The 20,950-nt window shown below is 44.5% G+C and overlaps 1 protein-coding gene and 2 long non-coding RNA genes across 5 annotated transcripts in view; 2 read left to right on the top strand and 1 right to left on the bottom strand.

Moving 5' to 3' along the window:
• Nucleotides 1-990: 990 nt before the first annotated feature.
• LOC308472762 lies at nt 991-4,103 on the top strand. Its single transcript, XR_013983714.1, has 2 exons — nt 991-1,093; nt 2,053-4,103. It is a non-coding gene; the product is annotated as an uncharacterized lncRNA (long non-coding RNA).
• A 300-nt stretch (nt 4,104-4,403) lies between these two features.
• BAHD1 (bromo adjacent homology domain containing 1) overlaps nt 4,404-20,950 on the bottom strand; it is a 62,176-nt gene continuing 45,629 nt past the window's right edge. The window contains exons 3-7 of the mRNA XM_080996627.1: nt 17,344-17,705; nt 16,097-16,256; nt 13,000-13,076; nt 10,103-10,194; nt 4,404-7,808 (exon numbers count right to left, since the gene is read on the bottom strand). Of these exons, the coding sequence (XP_080852753.1) occupies nt 7,619-7,808; nt 10,103-10,194; nt 13,000-13,076; nt 16,097-16,256; nt 17,344-17,705 (881 nt within the window). The 3' untranslated portion in view covers nt 4,404-7,618. The remainder of the gene's footprint in view (nt 7,809-10,102; nt 10,195-12,999; nt 13,077-16,096; nt 16,257-17,343; nt 17,706-20,950) is intronic.
• Nucleotides 7,697-12,992, top strand: LOC308472731. 3 transcript variants are annotated; one of them, XR_013983682.1, is made up of 3 exons: nt 7,697-7,815; nt 9,917-10,085; nt 12,840-12,992. It is a non-coding gene; the product is annotated as an uncharacterized lncRNA (long non-coding RNA). The 3 variants fall into 3 exon arrangements; XR_013983683.1 differs by having other exon boundaries at nt 12,936-12,989; XR_013983684.1 differs by lacking the exon at nt 12,840-12,992 and adding an exon at nt 10,298-10,501.

The raw sequence follows: 20,950 nt of genomic DNA, 5'->3' as shown, positions 1-20,950 counted from the left end.
TGGCGGGTGGGCAGGCAGTAGGCTTGATTACTTATTTCCTTCCAAGGGAAGTGACATAGCTAAGCCTGGCAGGACAGCTTACTCTATGGTATTAACCCCCTCATGCATTAATTAGACTTAAGCAAATTGATTATATGAGGCTGGTTATCCCACATAAAGAACCCTAAGAACAGAGATCAGAAGGGACCTTGGCATTGCCCAGCCACACTCAGACTGACCAGGTCACCTGGTCACAAGTCTTCCCCACAATAGCAAGCTGTTGTGTGTTTCTATTTCTGAATGTGTGTTTCTATTGTGTCATTATTTCTAATTTTGCATCTTTCTATATAAATTAGCACATGCAGATTTTATGTAAAATGACTTTCTCTTTTGTTTTCCTTTTGTGTTTCTTCATTTTAGGCAATATGTAAATAGCCACTCTAGGCAATACTGAATCTTAAATGGTATCAAAAACAATATTAAAATATCAAATGTAATCCCCCCCCATATTAGACATGTGAACATATGTAATGATGAACAACATATTCCCACATGGATTAAAACACGCATCCTCGACTCTTTCGGGGCTTCTTTCTATGTTTCTTAATTAAACCAGATTTACAGTAGCATACAACCACTTTGTCCATGTCTCATTTATCAGTACAATCATTTTAATGGACCCAAAGCAATAGGAAAATCCATTTAATTGGATTGGTATTCTATCATTTTAATATGACAGCCACAATTACTTCCAACACTCAATTGGGGTAATTTCGGGTGCAATTACTGTCACTCACAATTAGCCATATTAAAACTGCCAGCAAAATGTAAGCAAATATTTCATGCATTTTGCCCTCTCGTTACAGCTCTGCAGATAAGGAAAGGCCCACTCCTAATCCTGCTTTCAGTACTTTGTGTAGTCGCTCACAGAAATTAGCAGGACGCCATCTCCTAAGGCTGGCAGCGTGGGAGAATCAGTGGTACCTGACCTTTCCTAAATGGCCAGGTAATATGAAAAGACTGGGGCCCATGGTATATGCTATACAGTTGTAGATCAAGCCATTCAGGTGCTTGACAACTATGCTATTTTTACAGTCCCAGGCAAAGTACAAAGGTGGGAGGATTATTTTGAAGCAATTTATTAGGTTTTACAATAAAAATAAACATAATAAGCAATATAACATTGATCTTAACATATTTTCACATTTTCTTTGGACTTCCTCACATCTCCCGCTCCCACTTTCATCGTTGTAACATTTGGTCAGCAATTTATCATCTTATTTAAATTCTTATATCCCTTCTATATTTCATAATCTTATAATTCTCAGAAGGAGCTAAATTTCACAGTCTTACTTATTTTCTTAAAAACTTCTAAATTTAGTGGTGCTCAGTTATTTTGATCTAGCATCTTATTTAGCATTCACTCAAATTACAATACTTTTGTAAATAGTTCTTAAATTTCTTCCAGTCCTCCTCAATCCTCTCTTCTCCCAGGTCACGGATTCTGCCGGTCATTTCAGCCAGTTCCATGTAGTCTATCAGTTGTATCTGCCATTCTTCCAGTGTGGGTAGATCTTGAGTTTTCCAATGTTTTGCGAGAAGTATCCTTGCTGCTGTTGTTGCATACATAAAAAATGTCTGGTCCTTCTTTGCCACCCCTTGGCCGACAATACCCAAAAGGAAAGCCTCTGGTTTCTTAGTGAAGGTATATTTAAATACCTTTTTCAGTTCATTATAAATCATTTCCCAGAACGCCTTCACTTTAGGGCAAGTCCACCAGAGGTGGAAGAATGTTCCCTCGCACTCTTTGCATTTCCAACACTTATTATCAGACAGGTGGTAAATTTTAGCAAGTTTGACTGGGGTCATATACCATCTATAAATCATTTTCATTACATTTTCTTTCAGAGCGTTACATGCAGTAAATTTCAATCCATTACTCCACAACCTCTCCCAGTCCTCAAACATGATATTGTGCCCAATGTCCTGTGCCCACCTTATCATAGCCGATTTAACCGTTTCGTCTTGTGTATTCCATTTCAACAGCAAGTTATACATCCTTGAAAGTAAAAGGTGGGAGGATTATTTTGTCCTCAGTGGCCATCATTCATGACTGACAGGCTGTGTTGAGTTTGGTGAATACTGAATTTGACACATCTAACCAGCTGGTCATAGAATCATAGAAGTGTAGAGCTGGAAGGGTTGTTTCCTCTGCCTATCAGCCAACTGCAGCATCCATCATTCAGAGACCACTTCCAAATATTTTCTTGCATTGGACTGTCACAAATCTAAGTGAAGACCAAGGACTTGGAGAATTAGTTTGTCTTAGATGGAAACATTAAGAGCAGCTTGACCAATCCATTGTCTCCTTCGATACACGGTTTGGCAACTTGGGAAGCATGCCTGTCTGCCAGCAGATGGCACTTACTTACCACTTAACTGCATTATCTCTGAAGGGTCCCTAACTTCTAAACTCACCAGGTGAGGAAAATCAAAATAACTACCGGTACCTTCCCTCTCCTTGCATTTGTGTCCAAAAGCTGCACAGGGAAGCAGCGGCTCCAAGTTCAGTTCCGCACATGAATATTTCTGGCAACACTTTGCACTTGTACACTCTGTCACTGTTAACTCTGTGAGACAAAAGGAAGGCTCTCCCCCTTCAGTGAACGGAAACACCACTGAGTGGGGGTCTCCAGAATAAGGGCCATCCGAGTCAAAGAAGAAAAGAAAAATACCCACAATGAGCAGCAGGAGTGAAGCACTTTTAATGCCGAGTCATCTCTGGTTTGCTCTGGGAAAGAAGCTAGGACTCCTCCTTTTTTACAGCCCCTCACAGGCAGAGGCCTTCCCACAACAGGGTACAAAGTGAGCTAAATCCCAGGTCGACATCACAGTCTAACACCACATATTTCAATGTAATTTATTGACCTGGCTGGAATGTGGTTGAGTTGCTGTTGTTCTCTGTGCGCCTTAAGCATTTCGAATGAGGTGGGGATTTTCTGCAACAAGCTAGAACTTGTGGACATTTCAAAGGGAGGGGATGGAAATTAAGTTGGGAAGGAGGGAGAGGAGTTCTTCCAACTCCACAGCCCCCCAGCTCTAGTACTCATTTAATTATGAAAAGATAATTGTGGGTGGACTTGATCTGAAGGGGTCAGTCTCCTTGCATCTTAAAAGGATCCTTCAGGAAGAACAGGCTTCCACAGTGCACCTAACATGCTCCCAGCGCAATTTCTGTTCCTATTTTCAGGTTGCAAGAGTAGTTCGCTTGCTTCCCTTTAGCTATCCCCTCCCCAGGCCCCATCCGGCAAGAACGATACTTGTGAGGTGCCCTCCAAGGCCAGGAATGTTTTCCAGCACTACAAGTACAAATGCAACATCCACACATTGTCATTTGGAAAGGAAGAATCCATGGCGGTGGGCCATTCCTCCTGTTTTCCGGTATGCCCTCTTCCCATGTAGATGCCACAAGTGGATGTCCTCAGGTGGATATACTACTTTACTGATATAGAGCACCATATCTACTTCTTAAGTGCCAGTGAAAGACACTCTGATCCCAACAAACTCTCCCTGTGTGTGCAGGTTATCACAGATGGCCAGCCTGAAAGTGACTTCGAAACAGAAAGTTAGGTGAGGCATCATGAGGATTGGGGCCTTTTTTTGATGTGGCATTCTCCTTATGGAAAGCCCTCTCTAGGGAAAGTTGCCTGGGCCCATGCAATCTCCAATCTTAGGGAAAGTGGTTTGTTGTCTCTAGGAACAGAGGCACTGTCTCCGAATACCAGTTGTCGAGTAGCAACAGTAGGAGAAGACCATTGTCCTCACTCCCAGATTGTGGGCCTTCTGTAGGCATCTGGTTACCCATTGCAGGTTACAAGGTGCCGGACTGGGCAGGAGTTTGGTCTAATCCAAGAGGATTCTTCTTACATTCTAATATTTATGAGATGAGGCATTTTATGAGTTTAGGAATGGATGTACCTTGTATTCAGCAGGAGTCTTCTGTGCCAAACTTTTTGGGGGGAGGTTTCCTGTAAATTCTTTTTTTTAATAATAATTTTTTTTAGTCTCCAATTACAATCTGATAATAGCCTCATTACTGTGCCAAACTCTAAATGTTTGCTGAAAACAAATTAACACCACTTTACAATAGTCTATTGATGTTTGATTTTAATTTCTTTTTGCTTTTACTTGTTTTTAACTTTTTATGAAGTTATTGGTTTGGTTTTTATACGGCTGTAAACTGCTGTGACACAGTTTTATGATACAGCTGTCTATAAATATTTTTTTTCTAAATAAATACTGGAATTTGACATACCTTTGTGAACCACCATGAGACTAAGAAAATACATTCCATGGCCTTTACTGTTACCAAGTAGACCCCCATCAACAGATTAAACACAGGCAAGAAAAAACTACATTTGAGCTTTGTTTTCTAAATCAATACAATTTCTCAAATTTATTTTTAAGAATTACTTCTAATATATCTTTTTCACAGAAGGAGGGTATAGGGAATGCTCTCATTCCATCTGTAAACACTGAAATACAGATCTGGGAAACAAGGGAAGAGACACAAAAAAGTGCATTTTACAAAATTATCAACTAAAATATATTTTACATGTATTACATTTCAATTTAAATTCTACTGACTGCATTTTCAGTTTCAAAAATATTTCCATATCTAATAGATTAAAAAAGCATGAAATATTTTCATTTCAGATAAGACATCTCAAATCATTTACATGCTGCCCGCAAAACAGCATAAAACAACCACACAAGTCTTTAAACAATATTTCTTGGCCTGAAGTAGATTCTGACAATATCAGAAGCACGTAAGGGTTAGGGGTTCTCCTCTCCAGATAGGGGGCTTCTAGCCCACCCCCAAACCTGGGCAGATATACAATTTCTTTCCTTTTATACAATTGTGTGAGTTTATTTTCTTTGTTCCTGCCTGGAGAGGAGGCAGGACGAAGGAGGAGGAGGAAGCAGTAGCAGACACCAGCTTTTTCAGGAAATGAGTCTGGTTTCTCAGTTTTCCCAAAAGCTCTTTTTACAGGGCAGTAGCACCCCGAACATGAGTCTCAAATCAAAAGCTGTGAGGATTCCCTTCACTATACCATGAACAACACTACTATTTCCCCCCTCCCCGGAAAAAGAGGATACCTAGCAACGTGGTTTCTCCCCCCCCCCCCAATTACAGGGGCGGAGAAAGGAACCCCAAATCTGATTCTGCATAGATCAGACTACTCAACTCCTAACACACACACACTTTACCCATATCATTCTGGGAACATTCCCTATTCCAGTCATTCTCTTTCCCCTACAATTCCCTCTTCAACCAGGCAAATGGAAGAACAGGCAGCAACTACGGAACCCACAGTATTGCTCCCAAACCACCCCAGCATACCTCCAGACTGAAAAGAGTGATGCCAGCCCTACCCTTCCTTCCATCCAGTCTGAGCCTCCCTCACAGTCAGGCTCTCTCGCCTGCTTGAGGGAAATATCACATGGAAACTTCTGTTCCATTCCTGTGCTATAACAAGGTGTGCTTTGTAGCACCGGCAACTCCCAAGAGCCCCACGACATGCCCAAGCAATGGTTACAGGGGGAAATAAAGCCATTACTTTGGCACTAGCCAGCTTGGATCAGCCACAGATTCTTGCTCAGAATTAGGGTGGGAATTTCCCCCATAACGGCAGGGAGCAAATCCCTTCCCTACTAAAACACAGTAGGAACCATCTCCTCGTGACCTTGAGCTATAACCAACCATCTCTTGCTTTGACCTTCTCAACCTCTCTCTCTCTCTCTCTCTCTCCTCCCCATCACTTTCCCATCTTTGGTATGATGAGCAAAATCTGCAGATCTCCACTTGTGCTCATGGCACAAGGAACTGAACATGGCAGGGCTACTTCCTCCGGGCCAGGCAGGCAGAGAGAGCCCAGGTGGCAAGACTCCATTCCAGCCTGCGGGCAAGTACTACTTCTACTTGAAAAAAGACGACAATATTAAAGCCGTAGGAACGTTTCTATCATCGTATAACACTAGTTCAGAACACTCCCCCCCCCCCCAACACACACACCCAAAAATTAACCCCCACAGGTCCCTTGTTCGGGGGAGCGAGACTGGCCATCAGCAAGCACATCGACTGATCCAGTGTTAATTCTCATTCTTTAGAATTAGTGCAATCTACAAATGGAATCCCAGCTTTGTGTGACCGGTTCAGCGGGCTTTTCGTATGCTGTCCTTTGGTTTGCTTTTAGAATTAACTGAAATAGCTTCGTGTTAAAGCCAAAACTAAAGTAGTTTTTTCTTTCTTTCTAACACCTATACATGTAAGGCAAGAGGCAGAAGTATCCGTAGGAATCAGGTAGCAAGTTTTTTTTCTCTCTCTCCAAAATGCAAACCTCTCATTGGTCAGTTCCTTTTGGGAGCCAAAGAGTCTCGCCTTGGTGGGCATGCTCAGATGTCAGTGTCAAGAGGATATTTTTTGGGGGGGTGGGGAGGTGTTTGGGAGAGGAGAGAGGTAGGCAGGCAAAAGCAGACCAGGCTGGTCAAGTTAGGATGCCTGTTTCGAAAAGAATGCAGTTGAAGCAGTACAATGTCCTTGCTAACTCTGGCTTTTAAGCCCTTCCCGAGAACGCTGGAGTGTGCAAATCCAGGTTCTACAAGGGCTGGAAATAAGAGCAAAAAAAATGGAATCGGGATGGGAAAGAATATCCACTATTTCAACCAGCAGAAGGGATGCCTCTCCAAACATCTGGAGGGAAGGTATCGGTTTTGTAGCAGCTGTCAATTAAACTCTGGGAGCTGTTCAGGTGCTTGCCCACTTCTGAAGCAGTGATCCGTAAGGTTGGACCCTGTTTTCTCTCATGCGTGTGTGTGTGTATTAAATCTACACAGCTTTTCATAAAGGTCTGAAGTAATCCTATTGCATCTTTCCCACTTCCTGCTTTGGAGCTGAAGCTCAAATCCAGCCAGGAAAGCAAACAACGGACTGGACAACCCCAGAAAGCAAGTGTGGTCCTCCTCCCCTTACCAAATCAAAACATGTTCAGCATGTGGCAAGGACACGCAGCACGTAAACGTCTCCCAAACAGGGGTGCTTCTCCAACCTCAAGTATGACGCTGATCAGAAGGATCTCTGCCCTCAGCCTTCATATCGAGGACGCGAGATCAAGGGCCCACGGCAGCTCAGCTCTCTTCTGCACTCGTTCCCTTTCTGTATGCTCTAACCATCCCCACCAAGACTGGCTCTGGATTCAGTTTATACTGGCTTTTATCCCCTGGACCACCCCGCCCTTTCCCCTCCCCCCTCCCTCCCTCCCCCCTTATAAGATGCTCATTGTACATATATATATATAGATATAGATTTACAGAAGCAAGTACCTATATCTATATACACACACACACATTTCTCTATAGATATATATTTCCATTTATGCTCTTTATATGAAGTGCTGTGCTTTGAACATCTGCCTCGGCAGGAAATCTGCTCCCCAAACGCAGAGGATAGAGTGCTTGGGCATCCCCTCCTGTGCCCGAGGGCAGGGCTCCACCACAGCACGTGCCGGCAATGAGGTCAGGCTGCCCTCGGCTCTCCAGCCGCCACCACTTGTCAACCCCACGGAGCTGCAGAGCTCGGCTACTGCGGATTCTTCAAGATGCGCCCGTGCCGGAAGTCGTAGACATGGCGGCAGAGGAAAACCAACTCGGGGTCAGTGTCCTCTGGCACCTTGCGATGGGCAGGGGTGGAATACTCTTCCGACGGAGGAACCATCACGGCTTTCTTGCCCGGGATCCCCTCCACTCGACGCTTCGCCAAGGCACAAAATCTGCAAAGTAAAGAAAAGAATAATACTACATTTTTAGCATTATTAAATTCATATAGAACAGAATAAATGTCTAGTTGAGCCTCTCTAAAGGGCAAGGGCAAGCAAAACCAGACTCTGGCGTTGGTTATAGTGATCTTCCCATTTTGAATCTGCCAGAAAAATGAGAGGAGGGCCATGAAGGCCCATGATGCACTGATAAGACCTCAGAGAAAATACATGGAAGAAAAGTATAGTAATGTGGCCCTACTGACTCCTCTGCTCCACCTCGGCCATGTTGAAATCCAAAGAAAAACTCCCCACATGTTCTGTTGACAAGGGTGACTGGGCGGGGGGCGGATTCACTCTGCTCTTGCACTGTTGAATGCATATCATTTGCATGCTGAGTTTGTATAAGCATAGACTGGATTACGGCAGCCCTTGGGGCTGCCCTTGGAAGCTCCAACTGGAGCAACTGGAAGCTCCAACTGGCTGCCCTTGGAAGCTCCAACTGGAGCAGACTGTGGCAGCCAGACTGCTCATAGGGGCACCTGCCCATCTACTACTGAGCCAGGTTCAAGGTCCTGGTATTAATTTACAAGGCCCTGAACACCTGAGGTCCTAGGTAGCTTAGGGACACTTGAACACTTCTCTTCCAGCTCGATCACTGAAATCATCAGCAGAAGCATTGCTGGTTGTTTCCCAAGTTCGCTAGGCTCATTTACCAACAACAAGTAACTGAGTCGTTGGTGTCATGGACCGAGTCTTGTTGAAAACTCTGCAAACAGATTCAGCAGACGCCTTCTGTTTCAATATTTTAACCCCACTAGGATTATGCTGGCAATTAAGAATATATCTTTCCACAATAGTTAGCTTATTTCTCAATTAAGATTTTTTTATATGTGGCTTTTGGCATGGTTTTATGTATATATTGTTGTAAGCTGCTCTGATACTATTTATGAATCATGGTATAGAAATAATTTATATGAATAAATAAAATGAATAAACAAACAACCAAACCAGTTTTAACCCAATCTGTTTTTTAAAAATTATGCAGTGGTACCTTGGTTCTTGAACTTAATCCATTCTGGGAATCCATTCAACTCCTGAAACGGTTCAGCTTCCAAGGCAAGGCTTCCGATTGGCTGCAGGAGCTTCCTGCACTCAATTGGAAGCCGCGGAAGCCGCGTCAGATGTTTGGCTTCCGAAAAATGTTCGCAAACTGGAACACTCACTTCTGGGTTTGTGGCATTCGGTAGCCGATTTGTTTGGGAGCCAAGCCATACGACTACCAAGGTACCACAGTTGTACAGTCATACCTCAGGTTACAGACGCTTCACGTTGTGTTTTTTTGGGTTACAGATGCGCCGAAGCGCCAAATCACAACCCGCGCGTGCGTAGACGCGGTGCTGCGGGTTGCGAATGTGCCTTCCGCACGGATCACGTTCGCAACCCAAGCGTCCACTATACTCCCTTTTCACAAAGAAATGCACAAGGCAGTCTTGTTTGTTACATGAAAAAAACAAGTCAAATTATTTAAACAGGAGCTTCTTTTAAAAGGGCTAGGGAAGACATAGGTGGTTTGGTTTATAGGTGGGATGGAGCTCTCAATTCCGTCCTACTGCACAGCTTAATCATAAGGACTGGCCACTTCTTTATCTTACATGGCCCCATGGACTAGATAGGCGAGGATTGCCTTGGACTTCAAAACTATTTTATAACAATGAAATACTTTAGGAAACCAACAGCTCACGACTACAAAATTATACAGAAGACTGCTCCCTATAGTCCAGACAAACGTCCTTTAATAATGCACAGGAGCTTAGATACACTTAGCAAACACTAAATGTTCCTTCTAAAAAGGATTCAAATTTCTCTACTGGGGGAAGAGAGATTCTTATACCTTAAGCTGTATTTATTGTTAGTGGGGTGTTGTATTTTGATTAAGACTGTGGATTATAAAACGAGACTCTTCCATTTTTTAAATGAGCTTCTAACAATTCTCCCCCCAACCCCAGTTTTACTGAGAGAGGAATGAGTTGGCAGGTGAGTGGTGAGTGGACAAGTTTTTTGTTTCGTTTTTTAAACTAAAACAGTAAAGATGCCAAAGTAGTAATACTCTTTTCTCCTAGACATACCAAGAATAACCAACTGAAAATGGAATGAGATGCCCAGACAAGCATGATTAATGCCAAGGCAGAGAGAGAAGGAACACACCCATCAGCAAATGCAGCAAAGCAAAGCACACACCATGCCGTGGAAACTGCCTTTCTGGAACTCTGAGACAACAGCAAAAGCAAGGTAAGAGCACCACCTACCTGCAGTATTCTGCAAAGGTCAGGACATAGCACTTCTCCTCGATACAGGCTACACTGTTTTCATCCTGATGTCGGGATGCAAAGATCTCATTCTGCAAGAGAGCACACAGTTGGGACTGTCGCAATGCAACTTCCTGGGTGGGGGGAGGCAGTTGTCTCTGGCCTGCTAAGACATCATGCCTGCATGTTTCTCAGGCAGCCACTTTGAACATAGACCAGGGGTCTGCAACCTTTAAGACCAAAAGAGCCACTTGGACCCGTTTCTGAAGAAAAAAAAACTGGGAGCCGCAAAACTTGTCATTATAAAAATAACTTTTTTGTCACTTTTTTAATTATTTCTTTGTTTGACCCCTCAGAATTACTCCTCCTCATAGAAATAAACGTTAAATTAACAAGTTACCTGTGTGTGTGTGTGTGTGTGTGTGTGTGTGTGTGTGTTCTTCACTCCCCTTCAAAACAGTGACCAGCGTACATGCCCCCTTTCAATGCAGTGACCAGCGTACATGCCCCTTACAATGTAGCGGGCGGGCAGGCGGGAAGGTGACGTCGGGACGGTGCGTGACTAACGCACGCACCGCCCCCATGCGACGTCACAGCCAGTACAGCGCCCGCCACAGTGGGGAGTGTCAGGGCGCACAATGCGCCTCCTCCCCTCGCTAGTATCCGCCCCGGAGCCGCGGCAAAGGTGTAAAAGAGCCACATGCAGCTCCGGAGCCGCGGGTTGGAGACCCCTGACATAGACCGTGAGGCAACTTCTCATGGGATACATATGAGGTATTGTTCCAAGTTGAACCTATGAGCTGTCATCTTTTTAGACCAGCCTTTGCCGGCCTGGTGTCCAGCAGATGTTTGGAACCCAAAGCCACCACCTGGAGAGCACCAATTTAGTGAAGGTAGTTTTAGATTATATAAGGCATTCGCTGTTGAGATTCTCCTTTAGTTGTCTGGGAGCTAAACTGCCCAATCTTAACGTATGGGTACTAAGGAGCAAGCCCAATTAAAATTAATCCCTCGTAAGTGTGCGCAGGATTACAGCCAATTTAATCTCAACATCCACAAGGCTTCTAAGCCTTACTAAAATTCTATCATTTAAATGATTCACATGAAGGTTGCCGGCATCTGATTGTCTTGATAGACAATGGAGTGCACCTCTGGGGGTGAAGTCAAACAGCTGTGTTAGCAGCACCAAAGTGACCTCCCTGGGGCACAAACCTGGGCAGTGTTTATGGAGGTCCAGGGCTGCCCAGACAGCAAGACCCCCCCCCCCGGCCTCACTAATACAGTCCAAAGGAAAGCAGAGAAGTATATTTGGCACCAGCTTGGCTGCAGGAATTGCCGGAAGGAGGAGTACAAAGCGCTAATCATCCTGGAGACTTCACTCCCAGATTTATGTGGGGTTTACTCAGCCTTTTCTTCTCCTCAAGATACCACCCAAGGCAGTGGAAGTATATTGCCAGAAATAGGTAGAATAACTTGTGAAGAATTATACTCCCTAGAGTAAATGTAGTTTTTCATGTTATTTTGCAGCCAGTAAGAAAACCACTATGTTGCAAAATAGTTTTTATAAATGATACCATAGAGTGCTTTTTGACCCTTATGCTTTGTTTTTCCCTTTTGAGAAAATGTTAACTGGAATCCATTTTAACAGCACTGCTACTTTGCAAGCTTTGGGGCTTGGATGTTAATGTTTATATTTTACATGGAACTGTTAATTAAGACAGAACTCTGTCAGTTCAGAGACATTCAAGTGCATTATAAAAGGTTGCACTGCCTTTCCAATCACTGCAGAAGTTGGACCAATATACAAGATTCTTCTTCTTTCTGTTTCTGGAACCTGCTTGTCAACTCTTCAAATCAGATGCCTCCCTTATCCTCACAAACTCCTCCTTTCTTTCCCACACAATTTTAAAGTATTATTTTAACTTGAAAGGCAAGCAATAGCATACTCTTTCCCCCTGTGTCATTCTAGAACAGATATGAAGCAATCAGGAGTGGCTGAATCATCCTGTCAGCAGGGCAACATAGCTAGAACTAGTTTGATAAAAGGAATTCTAGGGTGTTGCGGTTTTTTGGTGCTGAAGAAACAAGGAGAGCATTTTTGTTTTTGCTGCTGCTCAAAAAAGTGCAACTGACCTATTAAACTGTGGGGAAGATGATCAAACCTTCCATAACAGACAAACACCTGTGTACAATAAAAGAATTGCCTGTGAAGGGAGAAATACAACAGGTGCAGATCTTTAAAATCTAGCATTTAAAGAGGTCTCTTTAAATACAGCTGTACCTAGGTTTCCAAACAGAATGCATTCTGGGAGTCCGTTTGACTCCTGAACTGTTCGAAAACCAAGGCGTGGCTTCTGATTGGCTGCAGGAGCGTCCTGCAGCCAATCGGAAGCTGCGCCGGATGTTTGGCTTCCAAAAATTGCTCGAAAACTGGAACACTCACTTCTGGTTTTCAATTGCTCAGGAGCTGAAACGTACGAGTTCCAAGGCATTCAGCAACCAAGGTACAACCGTACAGGTAACTCACAACTTATGCACATTTAACTTGCATGCGTTCAAAAAGGGGAAAGACTTTCACAGAGGTAACAGCACACTTCCAAAGCAACTACAAGTTGACTGTAAAATCATGAATGTTCTGAATGAGGCAGTAGAGGGCTGATTTTACACCGGAACTCAGATTACTTGCCAATTTATGAGATGCAGCAGGTATTTACTTATCAAACCACACTGGTTATAGTTACAGAAAGAGATGGCCTGGCTAACCAGAAATAGAAGATTCCATATGTTTTGAAATAGGCAGCACCTGTTAATCACTCTCCCTTCTCCCTGCAAGAAAATGAAGGCACAATGATCCCCACCTGATCATACAAACCACCACACGGACATACTCAACTCACCTGATGCATGCTAGGATTGCGGCCTCCCTGAGTGTGCTCTGGTCTGTAGTACCACAGGAGGCTCATCATCAGCTCCCCTGGAAGCAAACAAGGTAGGTTTTCAAAGACATCTCGCACATCAGCAGGAGCACAGACATAGCAAAAGAAAGAGAGATCCCAGCATTCCCTCGGCTATAAGGTGAGCCTGACTTCATGGCAGAAATAAGAGATGTGCATACTCATACATTTGTGCGCCACTCTGGAATCGTCTCAGGAAGGCTCGTTAAGAAATATTTAAGTAAGTTATGTGACACTCCCCACTTTAAAAAAGTTGTGCGTGTCTTCACCCACAAAATTAACAGTCATGGAAGCAGTTAATTATTTGCCCAGGATTGAATGACTTGTTCTAGTCAGTTCAGTCTTTACACTGTCAGCCTGTTTAGACTTCCTTCGGGCTGCTCAGATTGTCTCACGAGCGACAACAAACAGCTTCTACAAACAGGATGGTTGTTCTGCCGTTTCAAAGCAAGGCAACACGGTTGTGGGTTGAAGCTTTATCTGAGCAACGCTCTTCAACCTTGACTTCCCATATGTATTGGACTACAGCTCCCATGATCCCTGACCATTGAGCTAAGCTGGGAGGGCAAGATAGGAGCTATAGTCCAACATCATCTGGGAACCAGAGGCTGAACTAAAACTGGATTAGAGAGCTCTAGAATTCCAAACCGCTTTCTTAGCCACACAAAGCCTCAGCTGTAGGCACTCTGGGACAATTGCACAGCATTCTTCTTTAGGAAGCCAAAAGGTTTGGATGCTCCTCGTACCCTTTTAACTATTGGCGTTTGGAATGTAACTTTTTATTTTTTTGGGAAAAAATTGTTAAGTTTTCAAGAATAAATAAATACATAAGCAGCGGATGCTGATACAATTGCATCACACTATTATACTACCCTCAAATAACTAACTGAAACGAAACTAATTCCTTTCCTCCTCCAACCAACAGACCCTTTGGTTCAAAGTGCCATAAGAATGTCCTGTTAGTCCTCAACAGGCAAGTGTGGCAAAGAAAGGTGAAGCATAACACGTACCAAAATATAGCAAATCTACCAAATAGCACTTTATTTTAAGATGTCCAAACCCTCATATGTTGTGAAGGAAGAGATATATCCTTAGTTTTATCATTAAGAAAGGTGGTAAAATCCCACCACCCTCCCACAAAGTAATCTTTATTTGCTCGTCCCCCAACTGCTTCCCATTTATATGTAAGTTTCCCCACTAAAGTTAATGCCATTTAACTTTTAAGTCTTGAGTCATCTTCAGCAAATTAAGAAACTTCACCTCAAAACCCAACCACCCCTTGGCCTAGAAAGGGAGAAACCACCTTGCTCCCCCACAGGACTTTTGCTTTTTGTTCCCACCTGCAGCACAGCATGCATGATCCTAGCTGCTAGAAGACGGATTACAAAGCAGGCAGAAACCAGAGTTTGACGCTATTTCCCGGAATGCGAACTATAAAGAACATTAGTCTAATTAGTGGCTTCTGAGATTCTGGCTGTTAAAAGAATCACGTGGCAGCAGGTGTTGCTCAGATGTTACGATCAGCAGAGAGACAGTGCAACTGTTTGGAGGGCGCACATTCCCCAAGTACGTGGCTTGAGGCAAGAGCCAGAATTTGCAGTTCTTAAGAGCAGTAAGAGAAACGGCATTCCTGTACTTCCCCTTGTTGTTGTTGTTGCTCGCAAGGGGAGGGAAATGAAGGGAATAAAGTTTTTCACTTCACTTCACACACTCTTGGCTGACCTGGCCTAGAGAAGGAAACCTGCAGGTATGGGGGTTGTGGGGCAAGCTATGAAGGGATGGGGGAAGAGGGTGCAAAGGGAAGACTGGCAATGGGGCAGCAGCCCCTAGTACAAAATAATTAAATAGGTTTTCTCGCCTGTCTCTGCAACAGAGAGGGCCACCAGCCAGATGCAATTCTCTGAAATGGGATGGATGCACTTGTGTCCCACAAAGGATGCAATTCAGGGATGACCAGCTGAACATGGGAGTTGCAGAAGACCTGGCCACGGAGGCTGAAGAACTCCCCGAGCACTAAATAAGAGGCTCTTTCCGTGCTAATTGCAGAAGCCTCTGAAGTGGCCTCCCATTCAGTACAAGGGATGAGGAGAGTTATAGTTTGGCATGATCTGGAGACCCAAAGGTTCCCCACACCTGATGTAAGGTTTCCAGAGCATCACTGCCATACGGTGCCTTTGTGGTCTCTCTTTAAAGACAGTTTAGAAACTTCCAACTGTTTCAAAACACAGATGCCCAGGAACTGGCACCACCTCTATTGCTCCAGTTACACTGCCAGTGCTACTATATTTCTAAGCCAAATTTAAATGTCTGTTGTTGGCCGTTAAAGCCCTGAACAGGTTACTGAAGGACTGCCTTCAGTCTCATCAGCCTGCCTGTGTGCTGAGAGCCGTTTCAGAGGCTTGCCGTGTGTGAGGACAGAAGGGAAAAAACTTTTTTTCTGGCGGACAGAAGGGAAAAAACTTTTTCGGCAGTGACCCTACATTTGTGAAACTGTTCCAGTTGGGATTCGACTGGCTCCATCATTACAGGCCCTTAAGGGGACATGGAAAACTCATTTGTTGACCACCAACTTTTCACTTTTCTTAGGATTTTAACTGGGCTGCTGTCCTTGTGACGCTGCTTTATTTTGAGATCTCCTGTTCCACTGGGCTGAGCGCTGCTTTGATATTATCGTGGCTGCTGTGGTTCAGCTCTGTTGAGATGGTGGGCTCACAATTCACTTCCTTAACGTGTTCTGCTAAGCCTACTTGTTGCCCCGTGGGGAACTTTGACATAATGGGCCTTCTGCTTCCTTCTAATTTGGATGGAATCATTAATAAAATACAGAGGCTTTGGCAGAGGTGTGGAGGCAAGGTGGACAGGATGACCCTCCAATTCTCTTCTAACTCTTTAGTTCTTTGATAAAGAAATTCAGTATTAGCTGGGTGGGTGTGGGTGTGTGCATGCGTGCATTTACAAGCCATCCATCACTTGCTACCTTCCATTTCATTTCTCCCTGACTGCCTACAAAGGAGATGGCAGTTATTTACCCATCCAATACCTGTTTTGGGGTCTTCCCATAGGGCCGATATCTTTGCCACATAAGGCATAGATTTCTTTCGTGGTCCAGATTTCAGGAGGACTGTGTCTCGGACCCGGATGATTTCTCCATCTCTCTCCACGGCCTGGTAGCTCTTGCGAACAGCTGGCTCTGGTTCGTTCTACAAATATTGACAAGAGAGAGTGCCGAGGAAAGAAGTGAGGCAGGGAAACAATGCTGAGAAACAGACGCCAGCTTCCTTGAATCCACCTACACCAAGCAGAAATCTTTCTGCCAGAAAGGGTGTGTCTGCGCTGCCAGAGGAACCCATGGAGAAGCTGCAGCATACAAAACAGCAGGATGCATCTCTCTCCTCCCAGCAGGTTAATTTCAGAAGCAAAACATGCTGCTCAGATGAAAGGCAATGATTATGAAACCCAGAAAAGAAAGGGAAAAGAAATCTTCAAGCAACTTCAGTTTGTTCACACCGGTTTTAAGGAAAGCAGCTCTGCAAAAAGTGGGGTACTTCAGCCCTCTGCCCGCAGGCTTAACATCCCTGGGAGAAGAATCTGTTTAAACTTCTTTGCAGTAAAACACAACACAGGGCAGTCCCACTTAATACAAGGATGCTCTATGATGAAAGATGTTGGAGCCTAACAAGGCTCCACCGGTACCTTTTTCCAACACAGGAGCAGGGTGGGGCAGGGCACATAAAGTCAATCATCATCATCATCATCATCATCAATTAAAATTGTATACAGTCATACCTTGGTTTTCGAACAGCTTAGTTCTCGAACATTTTGGCTCCTGTACGCCGCAAACCTGGAAGTGACTGTTCCGGTTTATGAACTATTTTTGGAAGCTGAACATCTGATGAGGCTTCCGTAGCTTCCAATTGGCTGCAGGAGCCCCCTGCAGCCAACTGGAAGCCACATTTTGGTTTCCAAACGTTTTGGAAGTTGAAGGAACTCCGGAACGGATTCTGTTTGACTTCCAAGGTACGACTGTACTACCCTATACCCACAGGTCTCAAGGTGGTTACAACATAAAACCACAATACAAAAACCCAAAATACATAATAAAATCAAAAACAACCCAACACATTTTAAAAGGGCATTGGATGCCAATCAGCCAAAGGCCTGGTGAAAGAGGAACGTTTTTGCTTGGCGCCTAGAGCTGTATATTCAAGGTGCCAGCAAGCAAGCCCCATCATAAACAAACCTCATTATTGGAGGAAAAAACCCCTGCAGTTTTGGCAGGCTGCTTACCACAACATAGACAGCCTTCTCGGAGGCTGCTCCAATGGGTATCCAGCCATTGGTGGCTCTTCTCCGGTTGATCCGTTGCTGCTTTGGATGAGAGTGACCCCCAACGGTTTTGCTGTCGGACACATGTAAACAGCTGGCGGTGTTGCGGAGGCCTGATTTGGAACCACTGGGAGGCTTGGAGCTCTGTGGGCACTCACGGGCCATAGTCTGGGGCTCCGAGTTGGGCGTCTGCAAGTGAGGAACAGGTTCTGCAGCTGGTGGCACACTTGGTACCGGACATCCTGAGAGTGGGTGGGCAGGTGAAACAGGGTGCCCTGCCACAGGGATTGTGAGGCTCAGCTGGTCCAGAGACTTGCAGCTGTCTACAAGGAGATGAGGAGGGAGGGAAAGCAAAATATAGCGTGAGGCACTGCTTGTCGGAAGAAGAGGGAATTATTGGGATGGTTCCTGAGAGCACGACTGTAAAGCCCTCCTTAACAATGACTAAGCACAAATATTACCATCGGAAGCCAAGTGTCACGCTCAGAATAACAGAAGAATGACATCCTGGCTCCATAAAAAAATACTTTTTGCTTCTGCCCAGCTCACCTCCTCCACCACAGTATTTACGCAGCATTTTCAGTGTTCAAAATACTTGACTGCCCGGTGCCAAATTTGTCAGAACATGTTTTCAACCTCAAGAACCAAAGTCTCATTTTCCTTGCACCTTCTTTCTCTTTCAATGGCAAGATTTTAGCTTGTATGCTCTAATTATCAGTGGGGGAGGGGGAGTAAATGTGCAAACCAATTTTGACTGAGAGATAGAAGGCAAAATGGGTCTTTCACGAAAAAGATTCCTGTACTTCCCCATGCTATCAGATGCTCTTCTCCCTAGTCCCTACATAGTTACTGCTGCTTCAGGTGTCCCAGAGGGGCTATCTGCGCCATATTATTAGATTTTGAATGAAAATAACAGAAGATGAAAGGTGGAAAGCTCTCATCCCACTCCCAAGAAATCTCCTGAAACCAGAAGAAAATGTGGAAGGTCCCTATGATTCAGTAACAGTTCACATGAGAAGACCTCTTCTGCTTGCCACACGTGCAGAAAATCCAAACCTCTTGGGTGTGCAGCTGCCACATCAGCGGCATGGGGGCTGCTGCCATATTTCTGGTCTACCTACCAAGCCAACTATAAAAGCAATACCAAAACACCCGCAGTTCCTCCTGGCAGAATGCATGCAAAAGGGGCTTCAGTTTCTTAGGAAAAGTTAGAACAGAGAATGACTGAGAGTGTATTTACTTATGGTCTGTGTGTGTGGCTTGGAAGCTGCAGAGTCAGGAAAAAACAGTGCTGTCCAGGGTTGTAAAGACTGCGGAGAGAATAATTGGGTGTGCTCTTCCCACCTTGGGCCAAATCTATGCTTCCAGGTGTCATAAAAAAGCTGTAGAGATAGTGCAGGATAGTATGCACCCCAGAAATGATCTCTTTCAGCTTCTGCCTTCTGGAAGAAGGTACAGGGTTATAAAGACTAGGACTAGCTGCCTGAGAAACAGTTTTTATCCAAATGCGATTTTGGTTTTAAACGCAGTGTAAGATGCATATTGGATGTATATTGTATTTAATTATGGGGTATCAGAGTTTTTAGGGGGTTAACCAGGCTGGGATAGCAGGCTTGTTGGTTTTTGAATGTCTGGTGTAGATTTTTTCAATTTCGTTGTTCTGCATGGGACAATGACAATAAAGATTATTGTATCGTAACTGTTCCAAAATAATGCAAAAGGCTGCTTCCTATGTGGGACTGGGGATCCTAGCTGTCACAGCCAAACACGCCTCGGCGCGAAGACATTTTTGAGTGGCAAGATTAAACACCTAGCTCAGTTGGTACAGCATGAGATTTTTAATCTCAGGGTTGTGGGTTCAAGCCCCACGTTGGGCAAAATATTCTTGCATTGCAGGGGATTGGACTAGATGGCCCCTGGGATCCCTTCCAACTCTACAATTCTATGAGTCTCTGATTCCCCAGCTCATGACCTGACCAACGCTGCAAGAAGGGAATTCCGAACATGAAGATAAGCCTGCTTGAGCAGGCTGGCCTGAACCTTTCAGAACAGTCAGCGGAGCAACTTCCGTCGGCCTCCGATAAGTGAGGAAGTTCACAGAAATGGATGCTGCGATGAGTGGCAGCCCCTACATACGCAGCCTTGGAAATCCCAGCAAATTAGAAGAATCAATGCCACAGCTGATTTCGATCTAAAGAAGCAAAGTACGGCTGAGTCTTTTTGCTGTGGGAAACTGCTGCCCTCTGCCTCCCACTCTGCAAGCTGTAAAACAAGGCTGGGAAGCAGTCCTCCCTCCTCAGAGATGGGAGTATTAACAAGCAAGTGCCACAGCTGTAAAAACAAGGACAGCTAATAAAATATGACAAGATCTTTAAATGACCTGATTATTACAGGCACAGCCACCTTTCCAGGGCTCCCTGAGTTGTGGTGGCCCCGCCTTTTGATATGTTAAAAACATCAGTGCAGAATCCCTGAAGTCAGAAACTGGAACGGAGCTTTCTGGAGAGGGTCTCTTCTCCTGGGGAGTTGTAGCACTTTTTGCATCTCAAATCTAGTTCTCAATGAGCTGGACAAACCTGCATTATGGAAGACTCTGAAAGTAAATCCACCTTACTTAGGTCTAAATACCAGCTCACACCTTTAAAGCAGGAGTAGCCTAAATATATCACAATTAAAAATACCATGAGAGATCCATGCCACTTCTCCAACATGGCACAAATCTGCGCAGTCAGCCACTAAACTGACCAGCTAGCAAGTCTCAATGCAAGGATTGGGGAGACTGATGCAAGGAGTCTCCATTTTGCCAGTGGTCTTTCACCTGTTATTGGATATTACTGCCAGCTCCATGACACTCAATGGATCTGGAGGAGGGCAGTCACCCTGATGTCTGCAACAATCTTCTTGCCAGACTGAGGGAAAGTGAAAGAACTACAAGTGACTTTCAAGCAATTGCTTCTGACCCAACTTAGAAGTAACAGGCGATACATGGATTGTTTGTGCCAGCCAGATGAAAGACAGGCAGTTGAGGGGAGGGCTTCAATGGCCACTGGACCAATTGGCACCTATAGACCAATTGACTGCATACAGTCCTGAGTACCATTAACTACCAACAGAGCTGTTGATGGCTACTAGTAATGAGAGCTACATATGTTCAATGTGTCTCTGAGAACCAGTTGTAGGGGGATGTGAGTGGGAGTGTGCTATTGTGCCCGTGACCTGCTTGTGGGAGGCTTCTCATAGGCATCTGATTGCATGCTGGACCAGATAAGCCTTTGATCTGACCCAGCAGGGCTCCTCTCATGTTTAGCCACCACTCAAACCTCCTAATTTATGAATGACACTCATCTTCCTTTAGCAACTTCATCCCTTTCTAAGAAAGGCGAAACCTGATTAAAGGTCTTCCCATGCATGACTCAAAATATTTACACCACCTTCCCAGTTCTGTCAACTAAACTACAATCAAGTTCTTGATCATAACACAATGTGGCATAGGGCACAGCCCCCTTTGTACAGAGTCTGCGCTCCCCTAATTTCCTGAATGTGTTATGCAATCAATAAGTCTTTAGTG

Source organism: Podarcis pityusensis (assembly GCF_964106645.2).
Source record: "Podarcis pityusensis genome assembly, chromosome: 1".
Taxonomy (NCBI): domain Eukaryota; kingdom Metazoa; phylum Chordata; class Lepidosauria; order Squamata; family Lacertidae; genus Podarcis; species Podarcis pityusensis.
Note: the sequence above shows the minus strand (reverse complement) of the source record. Positions and strands in the feature narration are given on the sequence as shown.